The sequence below is a fragment of the Sus scrofa genome, chromosome 12 (genome assembly GCF_054392235.1).
Source record: "Sus scrofa isolate SSC_HxYL_T2T_F1_AM1 chromosome 12, Sscrofa_HxYL_maternal_Yorkshire_Landrace_v2.0, whole genome shotgun sequence".
In the NCBI taxonomy this organism is placed as follows: Eukaryota; Metazoa; Chordata; class Mammalia; order Artiodactyla; family Suidae; genus Sus; species Sus scrofa.
The window spans coordinates 47,877,461-47,901,694 of NC_139394.1; the positions used below are offsets into that span (position 1 = coordinate 47,877,461).

General features: G+C 38.4%; 2 protein-coding genes across 23 annotated transcripts in view; one reads left to right on the forward strand and one right to left on the reverse strand.

Moving 5' to 3' along the window:
* The window catches only part of NF1 (neurofibromin 1), a 267,698-nt gene that overhangs the window by 38,762 nt on the left and 204,702 nt on the right, over positions 1–24,234 (reverse strand). For all 22 annotated transcript variants that reach the window (XM_084985250.1, XM_084985245.1, XM_021067460.2 and 19 more), the window contains 10 exons: positions 13,356–13,788; positions 12,150–12,490; positions 8,840–9,042; positions 4,926–5,119; positions 3,026–3,166; positions 2,592–2,871; positions 1,895–2,109; positions 1,598–1,659; positions 1,345–1,459; positions 475–576 (listed from right to left, as the gene is read on the reverse strand). In XM_084985250.1, coding sequence (XP_084841376.1) covers positions 475–576; positions 1,345–1,459; positions 1,598–1,659; positions 1,895–2,109; positions 2,592–2,871; positions 3,026–3,166; positions 4,926–5,119; positions 8,840–9,042; positions 12,150–12,490; positions 13,356–13,788 — 2,086 coding nt within the window. The remainder of the gene's footprint in view (positions 1–474; positions 577–1,344; positions 1,460–1,597; positions 1,660–1,894; positions 2,110–2,591; positions 2,872–3,025; positions 3,167–4,925; positions 5,120–8,839; positions 9,043–12,149; positions 12,491–13,355; positions 13,789–24,234) is intronic.
* EVI2A (ecotropic viral integration site 2A) lies at positions 17,414–22,710 on the forward strand. Its single transcript, XM_003131752.5, has 2 exons — positions 17,414–17,557; positions 21,346–22,710. Exon 2 carries the CDS (start codon positions 21,367–21,369, stop codon positions 22,057–22,059), a length of 693 nt encoding a protein of 230 aa, XP_003131800.4. The 5' UTR covers positions 17,414–17,557; positions 21,346–21,366; the 3' UTR covers positions 22,060–22,710.

The following is a 24,234-nucleotide window of genomic DNA, read 5'->3' on the forward strand; positions in this document are numbered from 1 at the left end:
GTGAACTAACACATCATGTATTTTAGTTACTCTTTTACACAGCCACTCTCCAACTTCCACATTTACCCCAGAATGGAAGTTCCATGAGGGCAGATAATTTTATTGTCTTTGTCCAGTAATATTCTCTCTAGCACCTAAAACAGTACCTGGCACACAGCAATGCTCTATTACTACTTACTGCATAAAAGAATGAAAAATATATACCCATCTTTCCTTTAGCACTGATGAGACAACACCCAAGCACTGAGAACACATTTTTCATACTTATTCTTCCTCTAATGTAAATACTTCAAACAACTAGATTTTAAGTCAAGAAGTTCTACTTTAACTACAGCTTTTTCTTTATAACATCTCAATCCATCTTATTTTCTGAACTCTTTGAAAGAAAATACTATTTAACATTGATACTTAAAATGAATGCACTTGTTTTCTACAGTAATTATCTTATTAAGTAGTGGTTAATACAGTAATTACCTTATTAAGAAGTGGTTGCAATTTGGTTAGTGCTATTACTGTAGCTTCTATCAGAACTTGACTGTTGTAAGTCTCAGGTCCTTTTAAGCAACTCTCAAGTGCCTTTTAAGGAAACAGAATTCTTTATTTTACTTTTATTGAAATAAAACATTAACTCCTAAAGCTGAATCTCGGAATTATTTTAGGAACAATTCCTTATTTAATAAGTGCAAGAATTGGAGTTCCTGTCGTGGCTCAGTGGAAAAAAAATCTGCCTAGTATCCATGAGGATGCAGGTTCGATACCTGGCCTTGCTCAGTGGGTTAAGGATCTGGCATTGTCATGAGCTGTGGTGTAGGTCACAGATGTGGCTCGGATCTGGCATTGCTGTGGCTGTGGCCAGCAGCTACAGCTCCGATTCAACCCCTAGCCTGGGAACCTCTATATGCCGTGGGTGCAGCCCTAAAAAGACAAAAAAAAAAAAAAAAAGAATTATTTCCAATGCTGTGGTGATCTTGATAGTATTGAGTTCTTATTTTTAAATATTTGTATATTATATTCTAATATAATAAGTCAGGCATTATTGTACTATTATAAATTACATAATTTTATATAAGGCTAGATTTATCTAGTTATACACTAATAACAAAATATTAACAGTTCACCTTCTACCAAAAGAAATATTTATTTTCATTTTATGATTATCTTCTCTAGAGAGAATGTTTCTTCACTTCAAAGAGTTACAATAAACAATCAAAATCTATTTTTAAAGGTCCAATAAGCAACATACAAGACATTTTATTAAATTCAAATTTAAGTGTCCCTTGGAAAAATTCAAGATATGCTTTACAACTTGGAAACCACAAATATTTGGGAGGACAGGGGAGGTACCTTGCTAAGAATACGGATAATCTGCTTTATCTGCCCATGAGACACTCGTTTGCTAATACAGCCAAAGACAACAAGAGCTCTTGGTTGCAGGGATGGATTATATTGGAACGCAAATCTGCAATTAAAAGATTCAAAGAGCTTATGAAAACCTCTGTGTTTGTACATATTAAATAATTAAATATTGATTATGAAGTAATATCTACCTTTTCAACAATATACATACTTTCACAATTTAAATTCATTTGTGACATACCTTTGGGCTAGTTCTGTCCACTGGTCCAGCCATTTGCATGTTGGAATATCTCTCATACATGCCTACAAAAAGGATACGCTGAATATATTTATGTATATATATGTTTATAGAAACACTTTAAAAATACTCATTGTAATGGCACTAAATAAATGACATGTATTACCAATAAAAACATTCAATGGGAGTGTTTTATTTTAAGCATTAAGTACAAAACAGCAGGACAAACCAGTTTCTATTTAGTACCAGTGGACTTTTTTTTAAAATGACCTTAGTTTCTTATCATTTTGCCTGCTATACCTCCATGATCTCCAACAAAGCTTCTGTAACTGTTTCCAGGGATGTCAAAGCAAAAGTTTCCCTCTCATAGGAGCCAGGGGAGAATGACCTGTCCCGGTAACTGGATCGGAAGGCAATGACAGCAGCTGACTTGACTTTGCTAATGCCAAATAGTAGGTAAAATTTAGGTAAGGAGAACTCTGTCAAACTGAGTCTCAAAACTTGCTTGGTTTCTTCTGTTAAAAAAAAAAAAAGAAGAACAAGTAGAGACTTTAAAGATACTATTTTCCAAATTCTAAAGTGCCGTATTTCACTTTGAATTTAGAAAATTTGAACATCATACCAAAATTATGTAACAATGCTCCCTAAACCCACCCCCTGGATATATTAGCTTAATGTTCACTACTTGAGCTCCATTTACCTAAAAATTTGTTCTAGCAAAGCAACACTTTCAACTGGTCCTGAGTCCTTAGGTTTATGTGATAACTACTAGAGTCTACAAGACAAACATTGCACACAGTCTCTTTGCTATGGCTTGAAATGGTAAGGAAATAACTCATTCTTTTCCTTTTTGATAATATTTCACGTCATACTATAAGCTTAAATAAGCAACTTGGTGTGAAGGCATCATAATAAATAATGAGGTCATCTGTACGATCAGGTGATGCAAAATGGACAAAGGAACGGGTAACACACGAATTACTTTCCCAGAACTTACCACTAAAATGAAGCTGTGAGCAAGTACACAGAGAGTGAATGATATTAATGACCAAGCCATGTGTGGAAGCTCGCAGGGAGAGTGGCCCTGTGGCTACTAAGAAAGTAACAACATGGAAGAGGTAGGGGAGATGAGCTGCCACATCAAGGGAATTGTTGAAGGACAGCATCAGCATGTAGCGTGCTAGAATGGCAATATCGTCCCACATAAGGTGCTGTTCTAAAGTAGGAGTTGGAGATAAGCATGTCTTGTCAATTATTTTGCACATCCTTCCAATAACCTGGAAAGAAGCGGGATTAAAAAAAATATATATGAGTTAAGAAGTTTTATCACAAAAATTTTCAGTTTAACTTTGAAATGACTCACTACAAAACAAGTCCCCTGATAATAAAAACAGATATATCAAGCCATAGTCCAGAAGGCAAAGTGATTACCTTGCTTGAAACCAGTTTCACATTTCCAGAAGCCAAGGCTACGGCGGTGTCTGCCATCACCTCAGCTTTTATTGATCCCAAGCCGCCTGTTGCACTGGTCTTGATGAAACTGTCTAGTACAACATCGAGGAGGTCTGTAATCTAGTGGAAGAGGGGAAAATAACATGTTTTTAGCCATTCTACCCACTTAATTTTTTTTTTTTTTTTTTTTTTTGTCTTTTTAGCGCCACACCCACAGCATATGGAAGTTCCCAGGCTAGGGGTCTAATCGGAGCTGTAGCTGCTGGCCTACATCACAGCCAGATCCGAGCCACGTCTGCGACCTATACCATAGCTCACAGCGACGCCAGATCCTTAACCCACTGAGCGGGGCCAGGGATCGAACCCACAACCTCATGGTTCCCAGTCGGATTCGTTTCCCCTGTGAAGACAGGAACTCCCCCAACTTAATTTTTAACTTAAAAATATTTCAAGGAAAAGTCCCCTCTGTGGCACAATGGGATCAGTAGCATCTCTGCAGCACCAGGAAACAGGTTTGATCCTTGGCTTGGCACAATGGGTTAAAGGATCCAGTATTGTGGCAGCTGTGGCATTGGTTGCAACTGGGGCTCAGAAACTGCATATGCCAGAGCGGCCAAAAAATGAAGAACAACAAACTTTCAAGGAGCAGTCCAATCAACATGAAAATTCTATTTTACCTGAGGCTTTCAAAATACTGGGTTTTATATTTAGAGACCTGACAGTAAATATAATTTATCATAAAAAGATGAAAATATTCACTCAATTCCTTCAGAGGTTATGAGATTGGTGTTCAAAAAATTTGAATCTCTACATATATTATTTTTACTCACTCTTACAGCACTTCTGTTCTCTTCTAAGACCATAACATATAAGCGACATAAAGTACAACTATTTTAAAATACAGGAAATGACATCAAGTACTGAGATGTCCTGTGGAACTATAAAACTGGCTCCAAGGCCAATTAAAATTATTTGGAGCATTTGTAGCATTGTCTGAGTAAGCATATTGGTTCCTTAAGTGATTACCTTGAAAAAAATGGTAGCATAATTCTTGTCAGGTAAAAAATAAATTGCTACATTATGCAACTTTATTTTAATTTTTTTTCTTTTTAGGGCCTCATCTGTGGCATATGGAAGTTCCTGGGCTAGAGGCTGAATCAGAGATGCAGCTGTCAGCCTATGCCACAGCCATAACACTGGATCAGAGCCCTGTTGGCAATTACGCTGCAGCCTGCAGCAACACCGACCCACATCCGCACAGACACTATGTTGGGTTCTTAACATGCTGAGCTACAACAGGAACTCCACATTAACCTATTTTAATATTGGCATTCTTATGCCAGAACTAAGTGAGAACAGGTGTCCCAATTAACATCATTAGCAAACATTTACTGACACCTATGGTATATTACAGGGTACTAGAATAGACTGTAATGCACTATTTACTAGAAACAACATCCGATTTTTACAGTTAAGTTCTACATGCAGTCCTCCTTTGGTATTCTTGGAGATTAGTTCCAGGACTCCAGCGGATACCAAATTCTGTAGATGCTAGAGTCCCTTACATAAAAAATGACATAGAACAGCTGGCCCTCGGCACCTGTGGGTTCTGCACACTGAAGATTCTGCGGGATGACAGGAATTATGCCACGGAGAAGAGTTCCAAAACAATTAGTTTTTCTCTGGCTCTGAGACATGCATTAGACATCTACAGTTTTGAACCAGATCAAGAATTAGGTGGGGGTCTGCATGCTTTCTGAAAGAGGGGACTGTTTTTTTCTAGAGCTCTAGCTCTCGTACAGTGCTTTGCACAAAGTAGGTATCAGATAAATATCTGCATCAAGGAGGTACTAGATAAATATTTCAGCGAACTCAATACCTGCCCAAGGCTCCCCCATATTTTTGCTTGAATAGATGGATACATCTGTTTCTCGTTTATGGTCATTGTTATCAGCTTATCAAGGATCGCAGTAACTCTTTGTCGTTTGGCATCATCATTGTGCTTACAAAAACGTACTAGATTTGACAGCCATGGAGTCATGTATTCCAAACAAAGGTGTTTCAATTCAATACCTGGGGGGAAAATACACATTAACACAGATGGTCAACAAAAATTATATGAATTCTTTTAAAATAAGAAGATGGTGGGGGCAGGGAAGTAAAAGGTCAAGACCATTTCCTAGAATTAGACCTAGAGAAAAAAAACTTGGCAAATATATTACTGAAGGTAGAGATGAAGAAAGAGAACAAGCCTTGAAGAAAGTAATCCTCAAAGCTAGTAACACAATTTTTAAAAAAGTTTGCCTTTTTTTCTCCCTTTTAATACTTTTGTTAAATTTTTTTTTTATTCTAATTATGAAAGGAATATGTGGTAATCATAGGAAAATTTGGTAGCAGGGAAGTATTACCACAATAATGAAACTGATATTAAACTATTGGTGTATCATCTGATCTCTCCTTAGGCTTTGAAATCTATGCAGATGATGTATATGCACATGTGCGTATATATACACATAACCAACCCTAACTCCTTCACAAAAACTAGGGTTATGCTATATATGCAGTATGTTCAGAATATTTTTTTCCCACATACTGAGATTACTTACTCATCCTTAAAAATTCTCCAAAGGCATCTTTTAACTTTTTATTTTGAAATAACTTCCAACTTACAAAACAGTACAAAAATGATACAAAAACATATAACTTTACCTAGAGTACTGAAAACTTTTTTTTTTTGGCTGCGCCTGCAACCCATGGAAGTTCCTAGGCCAGAGACTGAGCCTGCGCCATAGCAGCAACCTGAGTTGTTGCAGTGACAACACTGGATCCTTAACTGCTAGGCCACCAGGGACCTCCTAAAATCTGTCCTTTTAAAGTGTACACTGTTCAGTGGAATTAAGTACATCCACATCACCATCATCCATCTCCAGAACTTTTTCATCTCCCCAAACTGAAATACTGTACCAAAAACATGTGTAATGGCTTTGTATTATTTCATTATATGGCGATACAACAATTAGTTCTTCGTTATCTATTTTTAGACTTTCAATTTTTTGCTGTATCAACAATGTTATATGAAGTTCGAAAGTATGCAAAATAGACCTATGGCAACAGAGATCATAATAATGGTTACTCTTGGTGAGGGAATGGTATTGACTGAGAGGAGTCTTCTGGATGCTGGAAATGTCCTATGTCTTGATCTGGGAGATGGTTTCATGACGTATTCATATGTAAAAGTGAATCGAGCTGTTCATTTAAGATCTGGGCACTTTACTGATAAGATATACCTGAATTTTAATAATCTAAATAAAAAATGCTATGGTAAACACCAGAACATGAATTTCCTTAGCAGAAATTCTAAAAAGTGGAAAAATGAGTCCAAAAGCTGTAATAATTTTTTTTTCTTTTCTTTTTAGGGCCGCACCTGTGGCATATGAATGAAGTTCCTAGGCTAGAGGCTGAATTGGAGCTGCAGCTGCTGGCCAACGCTACAGCAGAGCAACACGGGATCCGAGATGGAATTGCAACCTGCACCGCAGCTTTTGGCAACGCCGGATCCTTAATCCACTAAGTGAGGCCAGGGATCAAATCTACATCCTTGTGGATACTAGTCAGGTTCTTAACATCCTGAGCCACAACAGGAACTCCTGTAACCATTCTTAAAAGGTTCTTGATATCCATGTCCAAACTCTTTCTAGAGAAATTGTCCTGTTCACAATTTCGAAAATATCAACTTTGAGTTTTTTTAAAAAAATCTTTTCCAACCTAATAGTGGAATATATATATATTATCTTACTATTCTTTGCATTTCTTTGGATTTATTAGTGAACTTTTAAAAATGTATTCTTTTTAAGCATGCCCCAAGTTACTGTTGATCTGTTTTTCTTATTTATCTGTAAGAACTCTTCATGATTAAAGACATTACTCTTTTATCTGCTGCAAGCATTTTCCTTAGTTTTATTACTTTTTTAAAAAAGTAGAGATATTTGAAGTTTTGAGGTGGTTAAATTTTGTTCACCATTTCCTCTGTTTCCCATCTATCACTCCTTTGCCTCATAAGTCCTTACTCAACCAGAAAGCAATTAAATATTCTTCTTCTTCTTTTTTTTTTTTTTGTCCTTTTGCCTTTTTCTGGGGCCGCTCCCGTGGCATATGGAGGTTCCCAGGCTAGGGGTTGAACCGGACCTGTAGCTGCTGGCCCTACGCCAGAGCCATAGCAACCCAGGATCTGAGCCGAGTCTGCAACCTATACCACAGCTCATGGCAATGCTGGATCCTTAACCCACTGAGCCAGGCCAGGCATGGAACCTGCAAGCTCATGGTTCCTAGTTGGATTCGTTAACCACTGAACCATGACAGAACTCCATTTCTCTTCTTTTTTAACGGTTCCAATTTTATATTCAATTCTAAATATATCTTTTTTTTTTTTTTTTTTGGCCACACCCATGGCATATGGGAGTTCCAGGGCCAGGGATTGAATCTGAGCCAGAGCTGTGACCTGTGACAGCGGTGACCCACAGCATCAGGCTGGGGATTAAGCTGGCACCTCCAAGAGTCAAGCCGGATCACTAACCTACTGTGCCGCAGCAGAAACTCCCAATTCTTAAGAACTTATTTTGGTATCTTATGGTTTAGGGTTAAGGTGAAGACCCAACTTAATTCATTTCCTAGCCTCATCTCTTAAATGATTTAATCTTTCCCCTGTTAGTTTGTGATACTTGTTTATCAATCTGTTTCTATTAAAGTGATCTGACTGCTGATTTCTGAATACCTATTTTAATTATTGTACTATTATATGTTCAGGTATCTGTTAAATCAAATTCCTCTTAATTTTCTGTCCTTTCAATATTTTCTTGATTACAATTTCAAGTGAAATTAAAGTTCTACCACCTTCTTAATTCTCAAACCTCATAGCTATTTTGAAGGGACTGCAATGAATTTGTAATAATCTGGGAAGACCTATTCATCTAGGAACACAATACGCTAGTCCATTCACTCAAATCTTTTTTTATACTAATATTTCTCAATAAAGGTTTATATTTTTCTTGTTTTGTCAGTCTTACAGATATTCTTTTTAGGGTTATATCCCTACATCTATTACTGTAAAAATACATAATCTGATCTCAATGAATTGTCAAAGCTTTCAATTATTTAATAGAGAAAAATCAAGAAATGTGTCCGACTATATAAAAAAGTTTTATGTATTATAGAGAGAGAAGGGGAAGGGAAGAAAATGTCAGGAAATAAGAGCAACATCTATACTACTATAGTGTCTGAAGACGGATAATTAAAGAGTGGATTTATGAGACTTAGAAAAGCCAAGCTAAGGAGTTGTTGACTCTGGACTCTGTATCATGTGTTACTGCATTCATTCTCCATGAACTGTATATGAACAATAAAATCATAGTTCAAAGTCAACCTGAAGAAAAGACGAAATGACTATATCCCTAAAATCAAGGAGGCATCGTGGATACTTTACTCATTTGGAATAGCCTTCTAGGAAGAGAAATGCTGGAGCTAATTAATCCAAAACATAGTACAAAAAATGCTTTTTAAGTGGTCCAGAGGGACATGGAAAGTATCAAAATCTTGCCACCTTGTGTGTATTGCCAGAATTTGTGTAGATTTCTCAGTATGATCTACCATGAGGTTTCTTCAGACAGTCGAAAAATAGAAGAGATAAAGAAGTGAAATAATATATATATATATATATATATATATAAAGATTTCACTGGCAATTTCTGAATCTTCTTAGAATCATTGTTAGTATTAGAGAAAATTATCATTACTTACTAGATTTGCTAAATCCAGAAATACACTCTTCCAAAAATTCTAAGGTGAGGTGCGGCTCATTGGCTGCCAGTGTCTTACTAATAGAGACAATAAAGAGGGTGTTGTTGGCTGGGATACATAACCCTGATGTCTCTAGTAACTGGCCCTCGATTTTTAAATTAAAGGTACAAGTTAAGGCACACAGAAGATTATAGGCAGCTGACCTAGGAGAAAACACAAATGAAGTTGTTTTAAAACTTATTTTTTCTTATAATTCCAAAATTTTTTATAACATACAACTTATGATTCTATTACCAAGTAAAATCAACTATTTTTAAATTTTATGACCAATTAGAAGATAAAATGTTGTGATTCTATGATAAACCCAAAATACTCCTTGATCATTCAGGAATCTTTTTTTTTAAGGGAGATTATTAATATAACCAGAAGAGAACTGTGAACCTCCTACGGTGAATATAAGGTCTTTTTAAAAGACATCTCATTGGGATAAAACATTAAGAAATTTATGGTCCCAAGATATATCGATATAAAGAAAGTCAGAATAAGGCATATTTTCAGTGAGGCCAAAACTCAAATTGTGGCTTCCCCTCCCATTAGATCTAGTTATAACCAGGATCACAAGAAACGAGATGGCCCTAATCAAATTAGAATGTTAAAATCTTTCATCAAGATCTACTGAATTTCTTTCCGGGCATCCTGTAAGTTATTATACAAACTAGGGGGTCAAACAATTTTTCAATATAATTAAAGTGCTCTCCCCATTTTTTCCTGCTATGAACTCCTTCCATTATACATAAACACTGATTAAAAAAACAACAACAAAAAACAACTACACTGTACATCCAGGTTCCATTAGAACCAAAACTCCCTCATAAATGTCTAAAACTACACTTAAACAATTTAGGAGAAGCTTGAAAAATTCGATATTTATTTATTTATTTATTTTACTTTTTGCCTTTTCTTGAGCTGCTCCCGTGGCATATGAAGGTTCCCAGGCTAGGGGTTGAATCGGAGCTGTAGCCACCGGCCTACGCCAGAGCCACAGCAACACGGGATCCAAGCTGTGTCTGTGACCCACACCACAGCTCATGGCAACGCCAGATCCTTAACCCACTGAGCAAGGCCAGGGATCAAACCCGCAACCTCATGGTTCCTAGTCGGATTCGTTAACCACTGCGCCACGATGGGAACTCCAAAAAATTCAATCTTTAGATTTTGATCTTTATCTTCTATCCAGCAAAAGAAATGGCTTGCTCAGTAAATTTCAGGTTGTCCTTACCTCTGAACTTTCTTTTTTTGTTTTTTTGCTTTTAGGGCCAAACCTGCAGCATATGGAAATTCCCAGGCTAGGGGTCAAACTGGAGCTACAGCTGCCAGCCTACATCACAGCTACAGCAACACCAGATCTAAGCTGGGTTTGACACCTAAACCACAGCTCACAGCAATGCTGGATCCTTAACCCTCTGAGCAAGGCCAGGGATCAAACCCACATCCTCATGGCTCCTAGTCGGGTTCTGATAGCAGTCAGCTAAGCCACAATGGGAACTCCCTTACCTCTGAACTTTCATCATGCTAGTGTATTTATGCAGTAACCATACAAGGGAAAAAGCCACTGAAATACAAGTCTGCCTCAAGGCTTGTTCTCTGGAACAACATACTTCAGCAAAAAGCAGAAGCTGTCAGCTTGCTTCATTTTCACAAGAAAAGAATAGAGGTTTACTCAAGCTAGTAACTGTTAAAAGTTTGCTAGCATTCTTCTATGAAGAATTATGAATTAGAAATTAAAGGCAAACTTACAGGTCCATTTTCCTAAGATGAAAATATTAATACTGTTGTTTCTAAGTTTGTGTATTTTTACTAACTTCTAGGAATCCTGAGTGATACAAATTTTTTTTTTAATTATATGCCCATACCTGTGGCATATGGAAGTTCCTGTCCTAGGGACTGAACCCAAGCAGCTGCAGCAACGCCAGATCCTTTAACCTACTGCACAGGGCCGGGAATTGAACTGGCATCTCTGCAGCCACCTGAGCCTCTGCAGTCTGATTCTTAACCCACTGTGCCACAGTGGGAATTCCATGAATGATACTATTTTGACATTGACTTTCACCCTGTATATTTCAACAGCTACAGAGAACTGAGATCCCTCAAATTGAGAGTGTTGCAGACTCCTCTGAGATAACTAAAGCTAAGCATATTACAAACTTTTGGGTGTAATTTCTGGGAGTTCATGGACCCCATGAAGCCCAACGAGGTAAAGAAATCTTGCTGATTTTTTCCCTTTTAAATAAGGGAGATTTTTGAATCCTAAAAAGCCTATTTGTAAAACCTGGGCTATATTATACCCTAGAGAAGATTTTTATGAAGCTAAGAATTTATATCTGTAAAAACTTGACGGTCCCGAGGTACCTGGGAAAAAAAAAATCATCTTAACATGAAAAGGAGAGTGGTGGGAAGAGGGAAGTGGTACAAAGAGATACTGGCAGAGAGAAGAAAGCGGGGAGCATTGGGAGGAAATAATATTTGCTAAGAACAAACTATTTACTAGGTGCTATACTATACTACTATGTGTTTTATTTATTAAACTTTTGTAGGTAATGTAAGAAAGGCACTGTTATCTTTATTTTTAAAATGAGGAAACAAGAGCTCAGAGAACTTCAGTACCTTACCCCAAGTCACAAAGAGCAGCAGATCTAGATTTAAACCCAAATATACTGACTCCATAGGCCCTGCTCTTCCTCATTCATGTTTAGACTATTAAGTCTAAACAGAACCAATTATATGTTCAGATGACATCTATATTTGTCTTAAGATTTCTTTCAAGAATTTTGTTAAAGTTACACAGGTGGAAACTATGCAATGTTATTGAGTTACTGAACATTAAGCCCTCTTTTTCAAACAATGCTAATCTAATTTGACTGTGAGGAAACTTAATAGTGATGTACTTTTGAACATGGGAAAAATTAATTAGAGATTCAGAAGAGGAGACACTTAATTTGTAAGCAGAGTTTTTTGAAAAATATTTTTTTGAAAACAAAACAATCAAAAAACAAAAAACCCAGCAAAAGTATATTGTATCTTTCAGACGAAAGTTTCCTAGAGAAAGGACAAGAATTGGTTTTGTGTGAATCACCCTTTGCAGAATTCCACAGTTCATGTGAACGTGATGAGGTCATGCTGGTTAACCAACATAGAATATCTCCCAATTTACAGTACTAAGACAGAGGCGGCTTTAAAAGCTTAATAAGTGGTCTCATTTTAAAACGAACAAATCCTGAGTGAGATTGAAATGAGTTTTTAAACAACCTACCGTAAACTAGGGTCTGAACTGCCTAAATTAAGTAACGCGATATTGAGCAGTGTCCCAGGGACATCTTTTGGTCGAATCTTGGTATGCTGGGGGATGGAGTCTGGCTGTGAAAGCTCCCAGCGCGTCCGGATGTGAATGATAGACTGAACAATAGCATCACACTCCTGGTGCATGAAGGTGAGTGGTGTGCCCTGGTTTGCAATAGTTAAGGTAAACTGGTTCTCATCCACTAGGCAGATCTCTTCAATTTCCGAAGCATAATAGATATCATTTAGAAAGACTGATTGCCCCAGGACTTTTGTTCGCTCTGCTGAGGTTACTTGAACAGCAGTAGAACCAACCTAGAAAATGGCAGTGAGAGGGTAGAGTGGAGAAGAATTCAATTTCATTATGTAGAAGTCTAAGAGGCTTCAAAAACCAAGCAACCAACCAAAATACCATGTTGCCATTTAAAAGAGTTACCATCATTATATATTCAAATAGGTTCAATATTTATTTATTTATTTTTTTGTCTTTTTGCTATTTCTTTGGGCCGCTACCGCGGCATATGGAGGTTCCCAGGCTAGGGGTCGCATCGGAGCTGTAGCCACCTGCCTACGCCAGAGCCACAGCAACGTGGGATCCGAGCCGCGTCTGCAACCTACACCACAGCTCATGGCAACACCGGATCGTTAACCCACTGAGCAAGGGCAGGGACCGAACCCGCGACCTCATGGTTCCTAGTCGGATTCGTTAACCACTGCGCCATGATGGGAACTCCAAGGTTCAATATTTAGATAAATGTTCTCAAAAGAGATAGGAAACATCAGAAAAAAAATTCTACTTTTTTTAAAAGTTTGAGACTCCTATGGATAATTACTGATTTTATCCTGAAGGTTCATGTTCCCCACTCTGTAAAAAGCATGTGATAATCAGAAGAACTCTCAATAATATTCATTCTCTGCATATTCCTTCCATTTGACTGATACACAGCAAACCACCCATTCTACAACACTCTCCGGCCTCTAATCCAACATGAAATACTGTTAAGTGAACATCTCTTCAATCTCCTACAGGACCTCCATAAAGATGGAAAGCTTGGTTTTCCTCCATCTGGACTGACTTACATTTGATACACCTCTGCAGAGACCCTTGGGGAGTCCAGGACATAGTCTGCTGAGTTAGGAAAGGCAAGGAATCACTTACCTAACGGGGAGTAAAACTTACTTTAATAGAAACCTTGGTGTCTTTGTGAGCTAGCTTGAGAGCATTGTGGAATACCTTCAGGTCCTCTTCTAAAGCCAAGGTGGCAGCAGGTAGTTTCTGTTGTTCATGCTCAATATGTTCAGCCAGTTTCCCAGGACAGTCTATGAAAATGAGCCTTTTGCTGCCTTTGAGGCCAGTCAGCAGCCGTTCATGATACTTGGTATATTCCCTGACCCAGGAGTTACAGTTATAGATATAGACTGCAGAGACATTGTCATAAGCAAAGCCAGGGAAAACAACAAACCACTTGGAGAGAAAGTCTGTTTTAAAGCGATTGCTAGGCCCAGTGTGGGTAAGATCCACTACAATTTCATATGGCTTTGCATAATATGGCTTTAAAGTCAGCAAGACGTGGTATATCAGCAAATCTCCATTGATTTGACCAGTTTTGAACCTAAGGAAGATGAAAAACAACAACAACAACAACAACACACAGATTGTTAACAGAATTCTAAATGAATATATAGACAACACTAATCTCTTTTATTCCTTTACTTTCTGATTAGTGTTCTAGAGAAAATGAACTATAATATAAAATAATTATACAGTCCATTTTAAAAATCACTTGAGAAGTAAACATTAAGTAAATTTACTTCCATTAAGTAAAATGGAAGAGAAAAATCTCCAGTTCAAAAATTTTGAGCAACAACAACAAACTTGCCCACCATCATCAAACAAGGAGGAATGCAATGGACATTGGTTGGGTGCTTCGAGGCCAACCAAAGTTCCGGGTGAATGGTTTGGGTAGGAATGACCTCCCAAAGACCTGGAGAAAACTGAATGACTTTAGTCAATTCATTTATCCCACTCTGACCAGAGAGAATGGTTCAGCAATGATCACATGATTCAAACCAGGACAACCAGAGCCAAAGAGGCCCAATTCAGAGACTTCAGCTTAAAGTGTTGGGAATTGAGAACTTTTTCTTCCCTGATGTTTATAAACAAGGGAAACAGCTCTGGGAGTTGTTAGCTTGTATCTTGAGATTTAAAGAGCCTGCCTAAAAACAAGAAATGGAGCAGAGAAACTGGGGCTCTGGCCATTTCATTTGAGTCCTATATAAAGCCTATTTATCCCTGAACTATTCAGTTGAATGAGCCAATAAATTCTATCTTTTGATTAAGCCATATTAGGTCATATGTTGCTTACACTCAAGAGAATGCTTATCAATGTGTGTAGTCAAGATAAGGACCATCAAAAAGCCTCAAAGAACACAATTCTAGAATTTCAAATCAAAAATAACCTGTATTAACTTTGGCCCAGTGTTGTTCTGGTAGTACTACAAAGCAGGCTAAGATAAATATCCTTACATAAGAGTTTTAAACCTTATTGGGAGAAAAAAAGATAAAAATATGTATGACAAGTTAAATGATTTTAAAATAAAAGAAATATTTTAAGACCAAAGAAAAGATATGAGGTAGTATGTAATCACTTGTCAAAGAAACTTCAGAGAAAAATTATTTTGTCAAGTTCAAAAGCTGGAGAAATCAACACAAACTGGGTAACCAGTGGAAACTACACAGAGGATGCTAAACTGGGCAGGAGGAATTTCGAACTCAACAAGAGGGATTGGCAGGCCTTGTGGAGAGAGATAAAGAGGGAAAGAAACAGGTAACTAGATGTGTTGAGGCAAGACTCAGCTAGTTTAGCTAGAATAGCGGATTCATATAGAAGTTTTAAGAGACAAAGGTGGAAAAATACAGAATAGCTAAATTGTGAAGGGACCAAAACTGTTAAACTAATAAGGGACTCAGGTTTTCTCCTAGGAGCCTGGTATTTTTCAGAGTATGTTCTGTAGAACCCCAGCATCAGAAACAACTGTGGTGCTTAATAAAAATGCAATTCCCTGGTCCCAGCCCAGGCCTACTATATATGACCTATGTATGCAAGGGGGCCTGGACATTGTCACTCTTTTTTTTTTTTTTTGTCTTTTGTCTTTTTTTTTGTCTGTTGTTGTTGTTGTTGCTGTTGTTGCTATTTCTTGGGCCACTCCCGCGGCATATGGAGGTTCCCAGGCTAGGGGTTGAATCGGAGCTGTAGCCACCGGCCTACGCCAGAGCCACAGCAACGCGGGATCCGAGCCGCGTCTGCGACCTACACCACAGCTCACGGCAACGCCGGATCGTTAACCCACTGAGCAAGGGCAGGGACCGAACCCGCAACCTCATGGTTCCTAGTCGGATTCGTTAACCACTGCGCCACGACGGGAACTCCCACTCTTTTTTAAATAACCTCCTCATCTGATATTTATGTGCACAAACATTTCTGAATCATTGCTCTAGGTGTTAGGGAGTTATTCAACCACATTTTTTTTTGAAAGAAAGGGATGATATGACCACAGGAAGTGATATGTACAAGCTATAGGAAGGAGTCAGGGCTAGTACAAAAAGATACTGTAGAAGTCTAGGTATGGTCTAATAAAGATCCAAAATGTGAAAGTAAGTGACAGGGAAAGAAGAAACTGATTCAAGATTATGAAGAAAAGACCAACATGATCCAAGGTCTGATCAGGGCTGAAAGAAAGGACTTGGATTAAAAGGACTTGCTGGGTGCCAAGGCTCTGACATTACAAAGAACAGTGCTATCATGAACAAAGACAGAGATCACAAGAGGCAGCCACCCCGGGGGGAAAATAAAGTCCATTTTAGAGACACTGAGTATGAGGTGGTGACAGGATATTTGAGGGGAGTGCGAGTGCGTGTGCGTGTGTGTGTACACACTAGACCACACAAAAGCATTTTCTGCCCCATATAATCCAGTTTACTAAATATTCTCCCAAATTACTGCTACAGCTCCATGCTTTGAGATGTCTCATATGTGAAACCAAGCACCGCACTGTGGGGCTCCTGGGCACAAAAGCCTTTCTGTGTGCCCCATTTCTTGTTCTTAGGAAATGGGCTTCATTCAGCCACCATAACCCTCCCTGAGTTCCAAGGGACAGGTTCAGACAGTTGCTGATGAGGGAAGGGAGGTGACGCACAGACAAGGGAGGAATGGTCAAGGAGCAATAGTACAGCCTTGGAACAGGATCCTGGTCCCTCTCAAGGAAGACACATGATAATATAGGCATCTTTTACATCTAAGAGAAAAGTCATATTCCTTATGCTTCTTTTAGAAAAGAATACTTTAATACTGAACATCTTAGAGTTCTTCCTTGTCCTTCTCCTGGGCTTAATTGCAACCTAAACACAGTCACCCATAAGCTAAAGATTAGGCACCCTGAGCACAACTGCCTGTGAGTTAAAGATTATTAGCACATGATGTTTTTCATGAACTTTCCAGGTTTATTCTAATCTCTGATCAATATGCCTTTTCCCAAGTACTGTTACTCTGGGCAATAACCCAGAAGACCACCATCATGATCACCCCGAGATCTCCTGACTCCAGCCTTGATGACTAAGATTCCCCCAAAGAAAGAAGAAGGCATGTTTGTCCCAATCCTGATTCCTACGTGAAAACATGTTTCTCTCCTTTTTACTATAAAACTCCTCATGATTCTTTCTAATGGGGGGCACAATCTTTAGGGCATTAGCCTGCTGTGACCCTCCTTTGCCTGGCAAAGCAATAAAGCTATTTCTTTCTCCTTTACCCAAAACTCTGTCTCTGCATTTCAATTAGGTGCTGGCAGACAAGCGGCCAAATTCCAGCAACAGATCCATCACCTGACCAATACCCCAGGTATTGGTATCACCTGACCCCCAGGTCTCCACACTCGTATTATCAAATCAGTTTGTGGTATACAAACAAAATTTTTAGAGAAGAGTTTAATTCTCAATCTCAGGGAAAATGCCATTTCACCTTCTTCTGAATGATATACTAATAAAAATATACAATAAAAATAAGGTCAAAGGCATTAAGCAGAACCCCCTCCCCTCCCTGGAGGCGGGGATTTGTTCTACAAAGCCTTCTGTCATGCCAGTGGCCAACTAGAGTTTTTTTTTTCCCCTGTGACATGGGCTTTAGTTGCAGTGGAAAGGAAATGTGTCATCTGTGGTTAGTGGAAAGCTAGTTGTACATATCCTTTTTTACTGAAGATTTACTTTTAGGTTCATATTCTACAAGTCTATTCTGCTTTGAATTACTTGGAAACTGTGCTTCAAGACAAGAAAAGAAGTGGCTTATTAAAATCAGTTAATAATAAGATTGTGACCAAGCATTTTGTAAGGTAGGTCATATATATACGGCTTTTCTTATGCCTTTTCATTTATAACTTTGTACGGATTAGCGTTTGAGGAAGTGGTTTTAAACAGTACTTAAGAATCTAAATAACAAAGCAGAATTAGAAATGGAAAACATATGCTGCTTTTTCTGTCTTATTAAGTAAAATTTAAGAAACGGATTTACCATCTATACAGATTTAAATTAGGATTAAGAAGGATCTGAGTTTAGACTTCACAGTGAATTGTAAAGTTTTACTTGTTTTAAAAAGTTTAAAAATTTCTCATTACTAATGCTTAGTAATTTTATTGAAAATGACCAGAGATAAAGAAAACTTTTGATAACATCACCTGGCCTCCATGGCATAAATTAGGGTTGTAGAGACAGCCCTCTATTCTTAGGCATTTGTAAGAGTAAGAGAAAGTCTCATTTTGTTAACAGTTTGTTTATTTGGGGATGACAGTACATCTGGCTGAAAACAATCAACAGCGGGCCTATTATCTGTCCAGTGGTAAGCGCTGTTAAAATGTGTACAAATACTATGATGCATATTACATTGTTAATGAACTAATGTGACGATGATAACCCCCACTTTAAAGTCTTTTCGTATCTAATGCAGAAGTCTAGCCTAGTGTAACAGGATGGAAATTACTTGCTAACCCAATTTAAAGAATCTCTCTTTGTGAAAGAATCAAAGTATCCAAAGATTTACGTCATTCAACTTAAAAACTGAAGCCGAACACTATTACATAGAAGTCAGTGCACAATAACTTTAATTGTCTACTAAAAATCATAATCCAAAAGGTACTCCCAGAACACATAAAAATTTTTCTCTATCAATAGGAAACATTACTTCAGAGAGGAGTTTCCAGTTATTGTTTATATGTTATTTTGTCTGTAAAACAACATAACACATTTATTATTCTCAATTTCTATATATCAATCGTATACAAATATTATCCAAAGCAAATATAAAAACAATTTCTTATAAAACCTTGAAACTCAAAGGAACTGCAGTATCTGTGTCACCTAGGAGTGGGTTAGAGATCTCAGGTCCCTCCTAGACTTCGGGAATCACAATCTGCACTTTTAAAAAACAAAACGAAAAAACCAAAACTCTCATGAACATTCAAGTCTGAGAAGAACTTCTATAAAGTTCTTAAACAGGCAGTTTTGTTTACTAATCTCAGCAGAACAGTCTAGGTTTTGCTTATATTCCCTATTCAAATAAATGTTAACAATAAAGTATTCTTACAAAAGTGGCTCAAAGTGGAATATTATTGTCAGAAAGAAAGGTCAATAACGGTGGTAAATCTTTCCTGTTGGTTTACCAGTACCTGCAGCAGATAGGCCAGATATATTTAAATCTTCAGTCTTACAGTAGATAATGAAAATTACAAACAGACTTGTCTTCCAGTGAGCTCAGAGCCAAAACTTTTCTTTCTTTTTTTTTTTTTCTTTTTTTTTTTTTGTCTTTTATCTTTTTGTTGTTGTTGTTGTTGTTGCTATTTCTTGGGCCGCTGCCGCGGCATATGGAGGTTCCCAGGCTAGGGGTCAAATCGGAGCTGTAGCCACCGGCCTACGCCAGAGGCACAGCAACTCGGGATCCAAGCCACGTCTGCAACCTACACCACAGCTCACGGCAACGAGGGATCGTTAACCCACTGAGCAAGGGCAGGGACCGAACCCGCAACCTCATGGTTCCTAGTCGGATTCGTTAACCACTGCGCCACGACGAGAACTCCCAAAACTTTTCTTATTTAGTGGCCGCACCTGCAGCACATGGAAGTTCCTAGGTCCAGGAATTGAACCTGAGCCACAGCTGCAGCCAACGCAGGATCCTTTAATTCACTGCACCAGGCAAGGGATCGAACCCATGTCTCTGCAGTGATCCAAGCCACTGCAGTCAGATTTTTAACCTGCTGTGCCTCATGGGGAACTCCAAAACTTTTCATTTTTATGTTGAGAAATTCAACTTTTATTTTTTTTTGGTCTTTTTAGGGCTGAACCTGATGCATATGGAGGTTCCCAGGCTAGGGGCTGAATCAGAGCTGTAGCTGCTGGCCTGCACCACAGCCACAGTTAAGCCAGATCCAAGACACATCTGTGACCTATACCACAGGTCCCGACAACACCCGATTCCCAACCCACTGAGTGAGGTCAGGGATCAAACCTCTGTCCTCCTAGATACTAGTCAGATTCATTTCTGCTGAGCCAAGATGGGAATTCCCTCAACCTTTTTTTTTTTTTTTTTAGGGTCGAACCCAAGGCATATGGAAGTTCTCAGGCTAGGGGTCTAATCGGAGCTACAGCTGCTGACCTACACCACAGCCACAGCCAAGCAGAATCTGAGCCACATTGGTGACCTACACCACACAGCTCACAGCAACATGGGATCCCTAACCCATTGAGTGAGGCCAGCGACTGAACCCACATCTTCATGGATACTAGTTGGATTAGTTTCCACTGTGCCACAACAGGAACTCCTTTTGCTTTTTTTCCCCCTGCTTTTTTTGCTTTGTTTTCAACTTTTTCATTTATATGTTGAGACTCTTATGATCTGCCTTGACTTCCCACTTTAGTCTAAATCTTAATGATCTTGATTCTGCATTTCTATTTTATTGCATAATTTACTTTTTTACTTTTTAGTACAATTTAAAAAAATTATGTCAAAATAGTTACAGAAAAATTCTAAGCATAAATAATGATGAAAAAAGTCAACAGCTTTTGTTGAACTTTTGACATTATTCAAAGGAAACCTACCTCTTTTTCTTTGTAATGCTAGATGTTTAGGTTGAGAAAAGTGGCATGTCTTTGCTTTCAGAAAGCCACAATAATTCAGGACACATAGAGGTGAATACAGAAGTGAAAACACCACCATGAAACTGCTTTCACAAATACTGGGACATATCTATATCTATATATAGATATTTATCTTTTTTTTTTTTTTCTTTTTAGGGTTGCACTCAAGGCATACAGAGGTTCCCAGGTGAGGGGTCAAATTGGAGCTGTAGCTGCCAGCCACAGCCACAGCCACTCGGGATTTGAGCCCTGTCTGCGACCTATACCACAGCTCGTGGCAATACCAGATCCTTAACCCACTGAGCAAGGCCAGGGATCAAACTTGCGTCCTCATGGATGCTAGTCAGATTCAGTTTCGTTAACTGCTGAGCCACAATGGGAACTCCAGACTATATTTCTAAGTATCAGCTTCAAGATAACACTCAGAAAAAAGAATACCCTGTTTGAAGTCTTTCTTTTGGTTGCTGCCACACTTCCCCTTTCCTGACCACTACCCCACCAAAAAAAAAAAAAAAAAAAAGCATTTTCTTTTCATACTTGAAGCAAAACGTCACAGTTCTCCTCTACTATAAAGACTGGTGGCACATTTGTTAAAGGGTGGGGAGTTTCTGCAAGGAGTTTCCTTATATGGACAGGAAAAAAAAAAGGAGGAATCAAAAAAGCAAAAGCAGAACTATCTGACTCAAAGCTAAAGTCGCATGCTTAAGAGGGAGAAAACAATAAAACCATGGTATTCAGTTTATAATGATCAGTAGTTATCTGTTATGCTACCTTTTAGCATTTAAAAGAATAATAGAAATTAAATTGTTTCCTTATACGTAGCCTAATAGAAAATAAATCAGTTCAGAAGTAATTCAAATAGGATAGCAAATGTTAGGCGTAAGCTTGCAGCTAAGTTGTAACACAGCAGCTGTCTATCTTTTAGCTACAATTATCAAAACTAGGAATCATTATTCCTTCACAAGTTAACACATTATATTGCTATCCCAACAGATTACCAGCACACTCACGGACATGGACCACACGGGGCACTACCTGCATCTTGCCTTTCTGATGACAACAGTTCTTCCTTTGTCTCCTGGAACAAAAGTAAACTACACCCATCTGTGGGCTAATAATACTACTGTCTGGGATCCAGATACTGAGAATAAGACGGGCAGAAGCCAAGATGAAAACATTAACACAAACCCTACAGTTCCTGAAGTAGATAAAGAAGGTAATTCTACAAACATTCCTGAAATAGCAACATCATCTCCCATCGTGTCTGTAACTCCTAAATCTGAACAGGAGCTTTATACTTCCGTTGTCAGGAAGAGTTCTCCAACAGTACAGAGCATTGAAAACACAAGCAAAAGTCACAGTGATATTTTCAAAAAAGATATCTGTGAGGAAAACAACAACAAAATGGCTATGCTAGTTTGCTTAATTATAATTGCAGTGCTCTTCCTTATCTGTACCATTTTATTTCTATCAACTGTGGTTCTGGCAAACAAAGTCTCATCTCTCAGACGATCAAAACAAGTAGGCAAGCGTCAGCCTAGAAGCAATGGTGATTTTCTGGCAAGCAGTGGTCTATGGCCTGCTGAATCAGACACTTGGAAAAGAGCAAAACAGGTCACAGGGCCCAACCTAATGATGCAATCCACTGGAGTGCTCACAGTTACCAGGGAAAGAAAAGACGAAGGAACTGAAAAACTCACTAACTAACAGATGCTTTAGTGAAGCAAGATGCAAAACAGTACTGAGAAAGTTCTTGGAAAAAATGAAGTCAGTCTGATATTTAATGCCAGTATGTTGATCTGATGGTCTAAAAGTTGACATGGCAGGCCTTGCAATTTAGAGTCAAGCAGGTAAGAAGGAGAGAAGTTTGCCTGCTTAATTACTTAAACCATGCACTTTTGTTCTGACGCCAACTATTTAAAAGGCAAATAACAAAACAACCAAACATTTGAAGAAGTTTTGAAAGAGGAGTTGAAGGAAATGACTAACAGAGGTAGAAAGGGACAATAAATATTTCCTGTTCAGCAACAGGAGTTAGATGATCTCCGTTCGGATGTAATTATACTCTGAAGAGTGTAATTCTACTTTGAAGTGTGTCGTCAGAGAAAAGTATATGCTTTAACATCTAACAGAAGTCACATTCCTAATGCATCGAGTGGGAACTGTATAGTTAAATGGTACTTTCTTTGCTGAATGTGACAGAATCCATACCAGCTCATACATCAACACAGCTATGCTATCTTATGCTAGATGTTTTCATCCTTACATATGGCACACAGAAGAAAGTGTTTTTCTACTATAAATATTTAATTAAAACTTTAAAATTTGTATAATAAATTATGACTCGTTAGAATAAAACTATGTATATGTGCATTGACTTTATTATCTTAGAGAACACACTGTAAAGATCAATGAGAAATAGAGCATAGCTGAAACAGATGAGATTTATCTCCACAAGAGGCTAAACAAGTGTAAATATGAACCGTATCTTACTTTTTCTTTTTTTTTTTTTTTTTTTTGTCTTTTTGCCTTTTCTAGGGCTGCTTCCCATAGCATATGGAGGTTCCCAGGCTAGGGGTCTAACTGGAGCTGTAGCCAACAGCCTATGCCACAGCCACACCAACTCAGGATCCGAGCCACCTCTGTGACCTACACTACAGCTCACGGCAACGCCGGATCCTTAACCCACTGAGCAAGGCCAGGGATCGAACCCACAACCTCAACGTTCCTAGTCGGATTCATTAACCACTGGGCCACGAGGGGAACTCCTATCTTACTATTTAAGTGTAACATTACTCTATAAATAACGCTTATTGGATTATTTATAGCAAATATCCAAAGGCTAATTTTTGGACTCTGAGAATGCCAAATGGCCTAGTAAACGACCAACTTATTTTTAGTAGCCAGTATGACATGAGCAAAGGAAAGGTGTGTGTATGTGTGTGTGCATGTTTGTTCTAATTTGGAAAACTGGATACTTCAGGTACTAACGGTTTAACCTTTAAAGAAACTGAGTTCCAGTAAAATACTGACTTACATGTAAGCCAAGACTTTCATCTTCAGTTAAATACATGACAAAAATTGGTTTGAGAGACTTTCTAACTGTCCACTGAAACTGACACAGGGCATACTTAATTAAAGATCAGGCCACATTTGAGAGTTCCTTTGGTGGTGCAACCAATTAAGGATCCAGCATTGTCACTGCTGTGGCTCAGGCCACAACTGTGACATAGGTTTGATCCCTAGCCCTGGAATTTTCACATGCTGTGGGTGCAGCCAAAAACAAATAAAAATAAAAATTATAAACAACAATTAAAAAAAAAAAAGAATCAGGCCACATTTAAAAAGAACCTCATGCCTTGCTGAGCATTTATTTTGGGTAATATGCTAGCCATTTGAGGGTTTTTTTTTTTTTTTTTTTTTTTTTTGGCCGAGCCTACAGCATGGCTGAAGTTCCCAGGCCAGGGATGGAAACCAAGCCACAACAGTGACAACTGCAGGCCACGAGGAAACTCTCAAGAAAAGATTTTGTATATCTTTTTCCAAGTATGACCACAATCTTACTCTTCTTTCTAGGTGAGTGATTTTCCTCCTGTGAATCAAAATCACCCAGAGTTTAACTCACCAGTGCCGAATTCACACCCCACCTTCTGAATTAATTAGTATGGATGAGCTCCAGGCACTGATAATTTTTGCATAATTCCCTCCAGCATACTGCTCTTGGTCATCAAATTCAATTTTTTTTTTTGGTCTTTTTAGGGCCCCTCCAGCAGAATATGGAAGTTCCCAGGCTAGGGGTTGAATCGGAGTTGTAGCTGCCAGCCTACACCACAGCCACAGCAACTCAGGACCCAAGCCTGGTCTGTGACCTACTCCATAGCT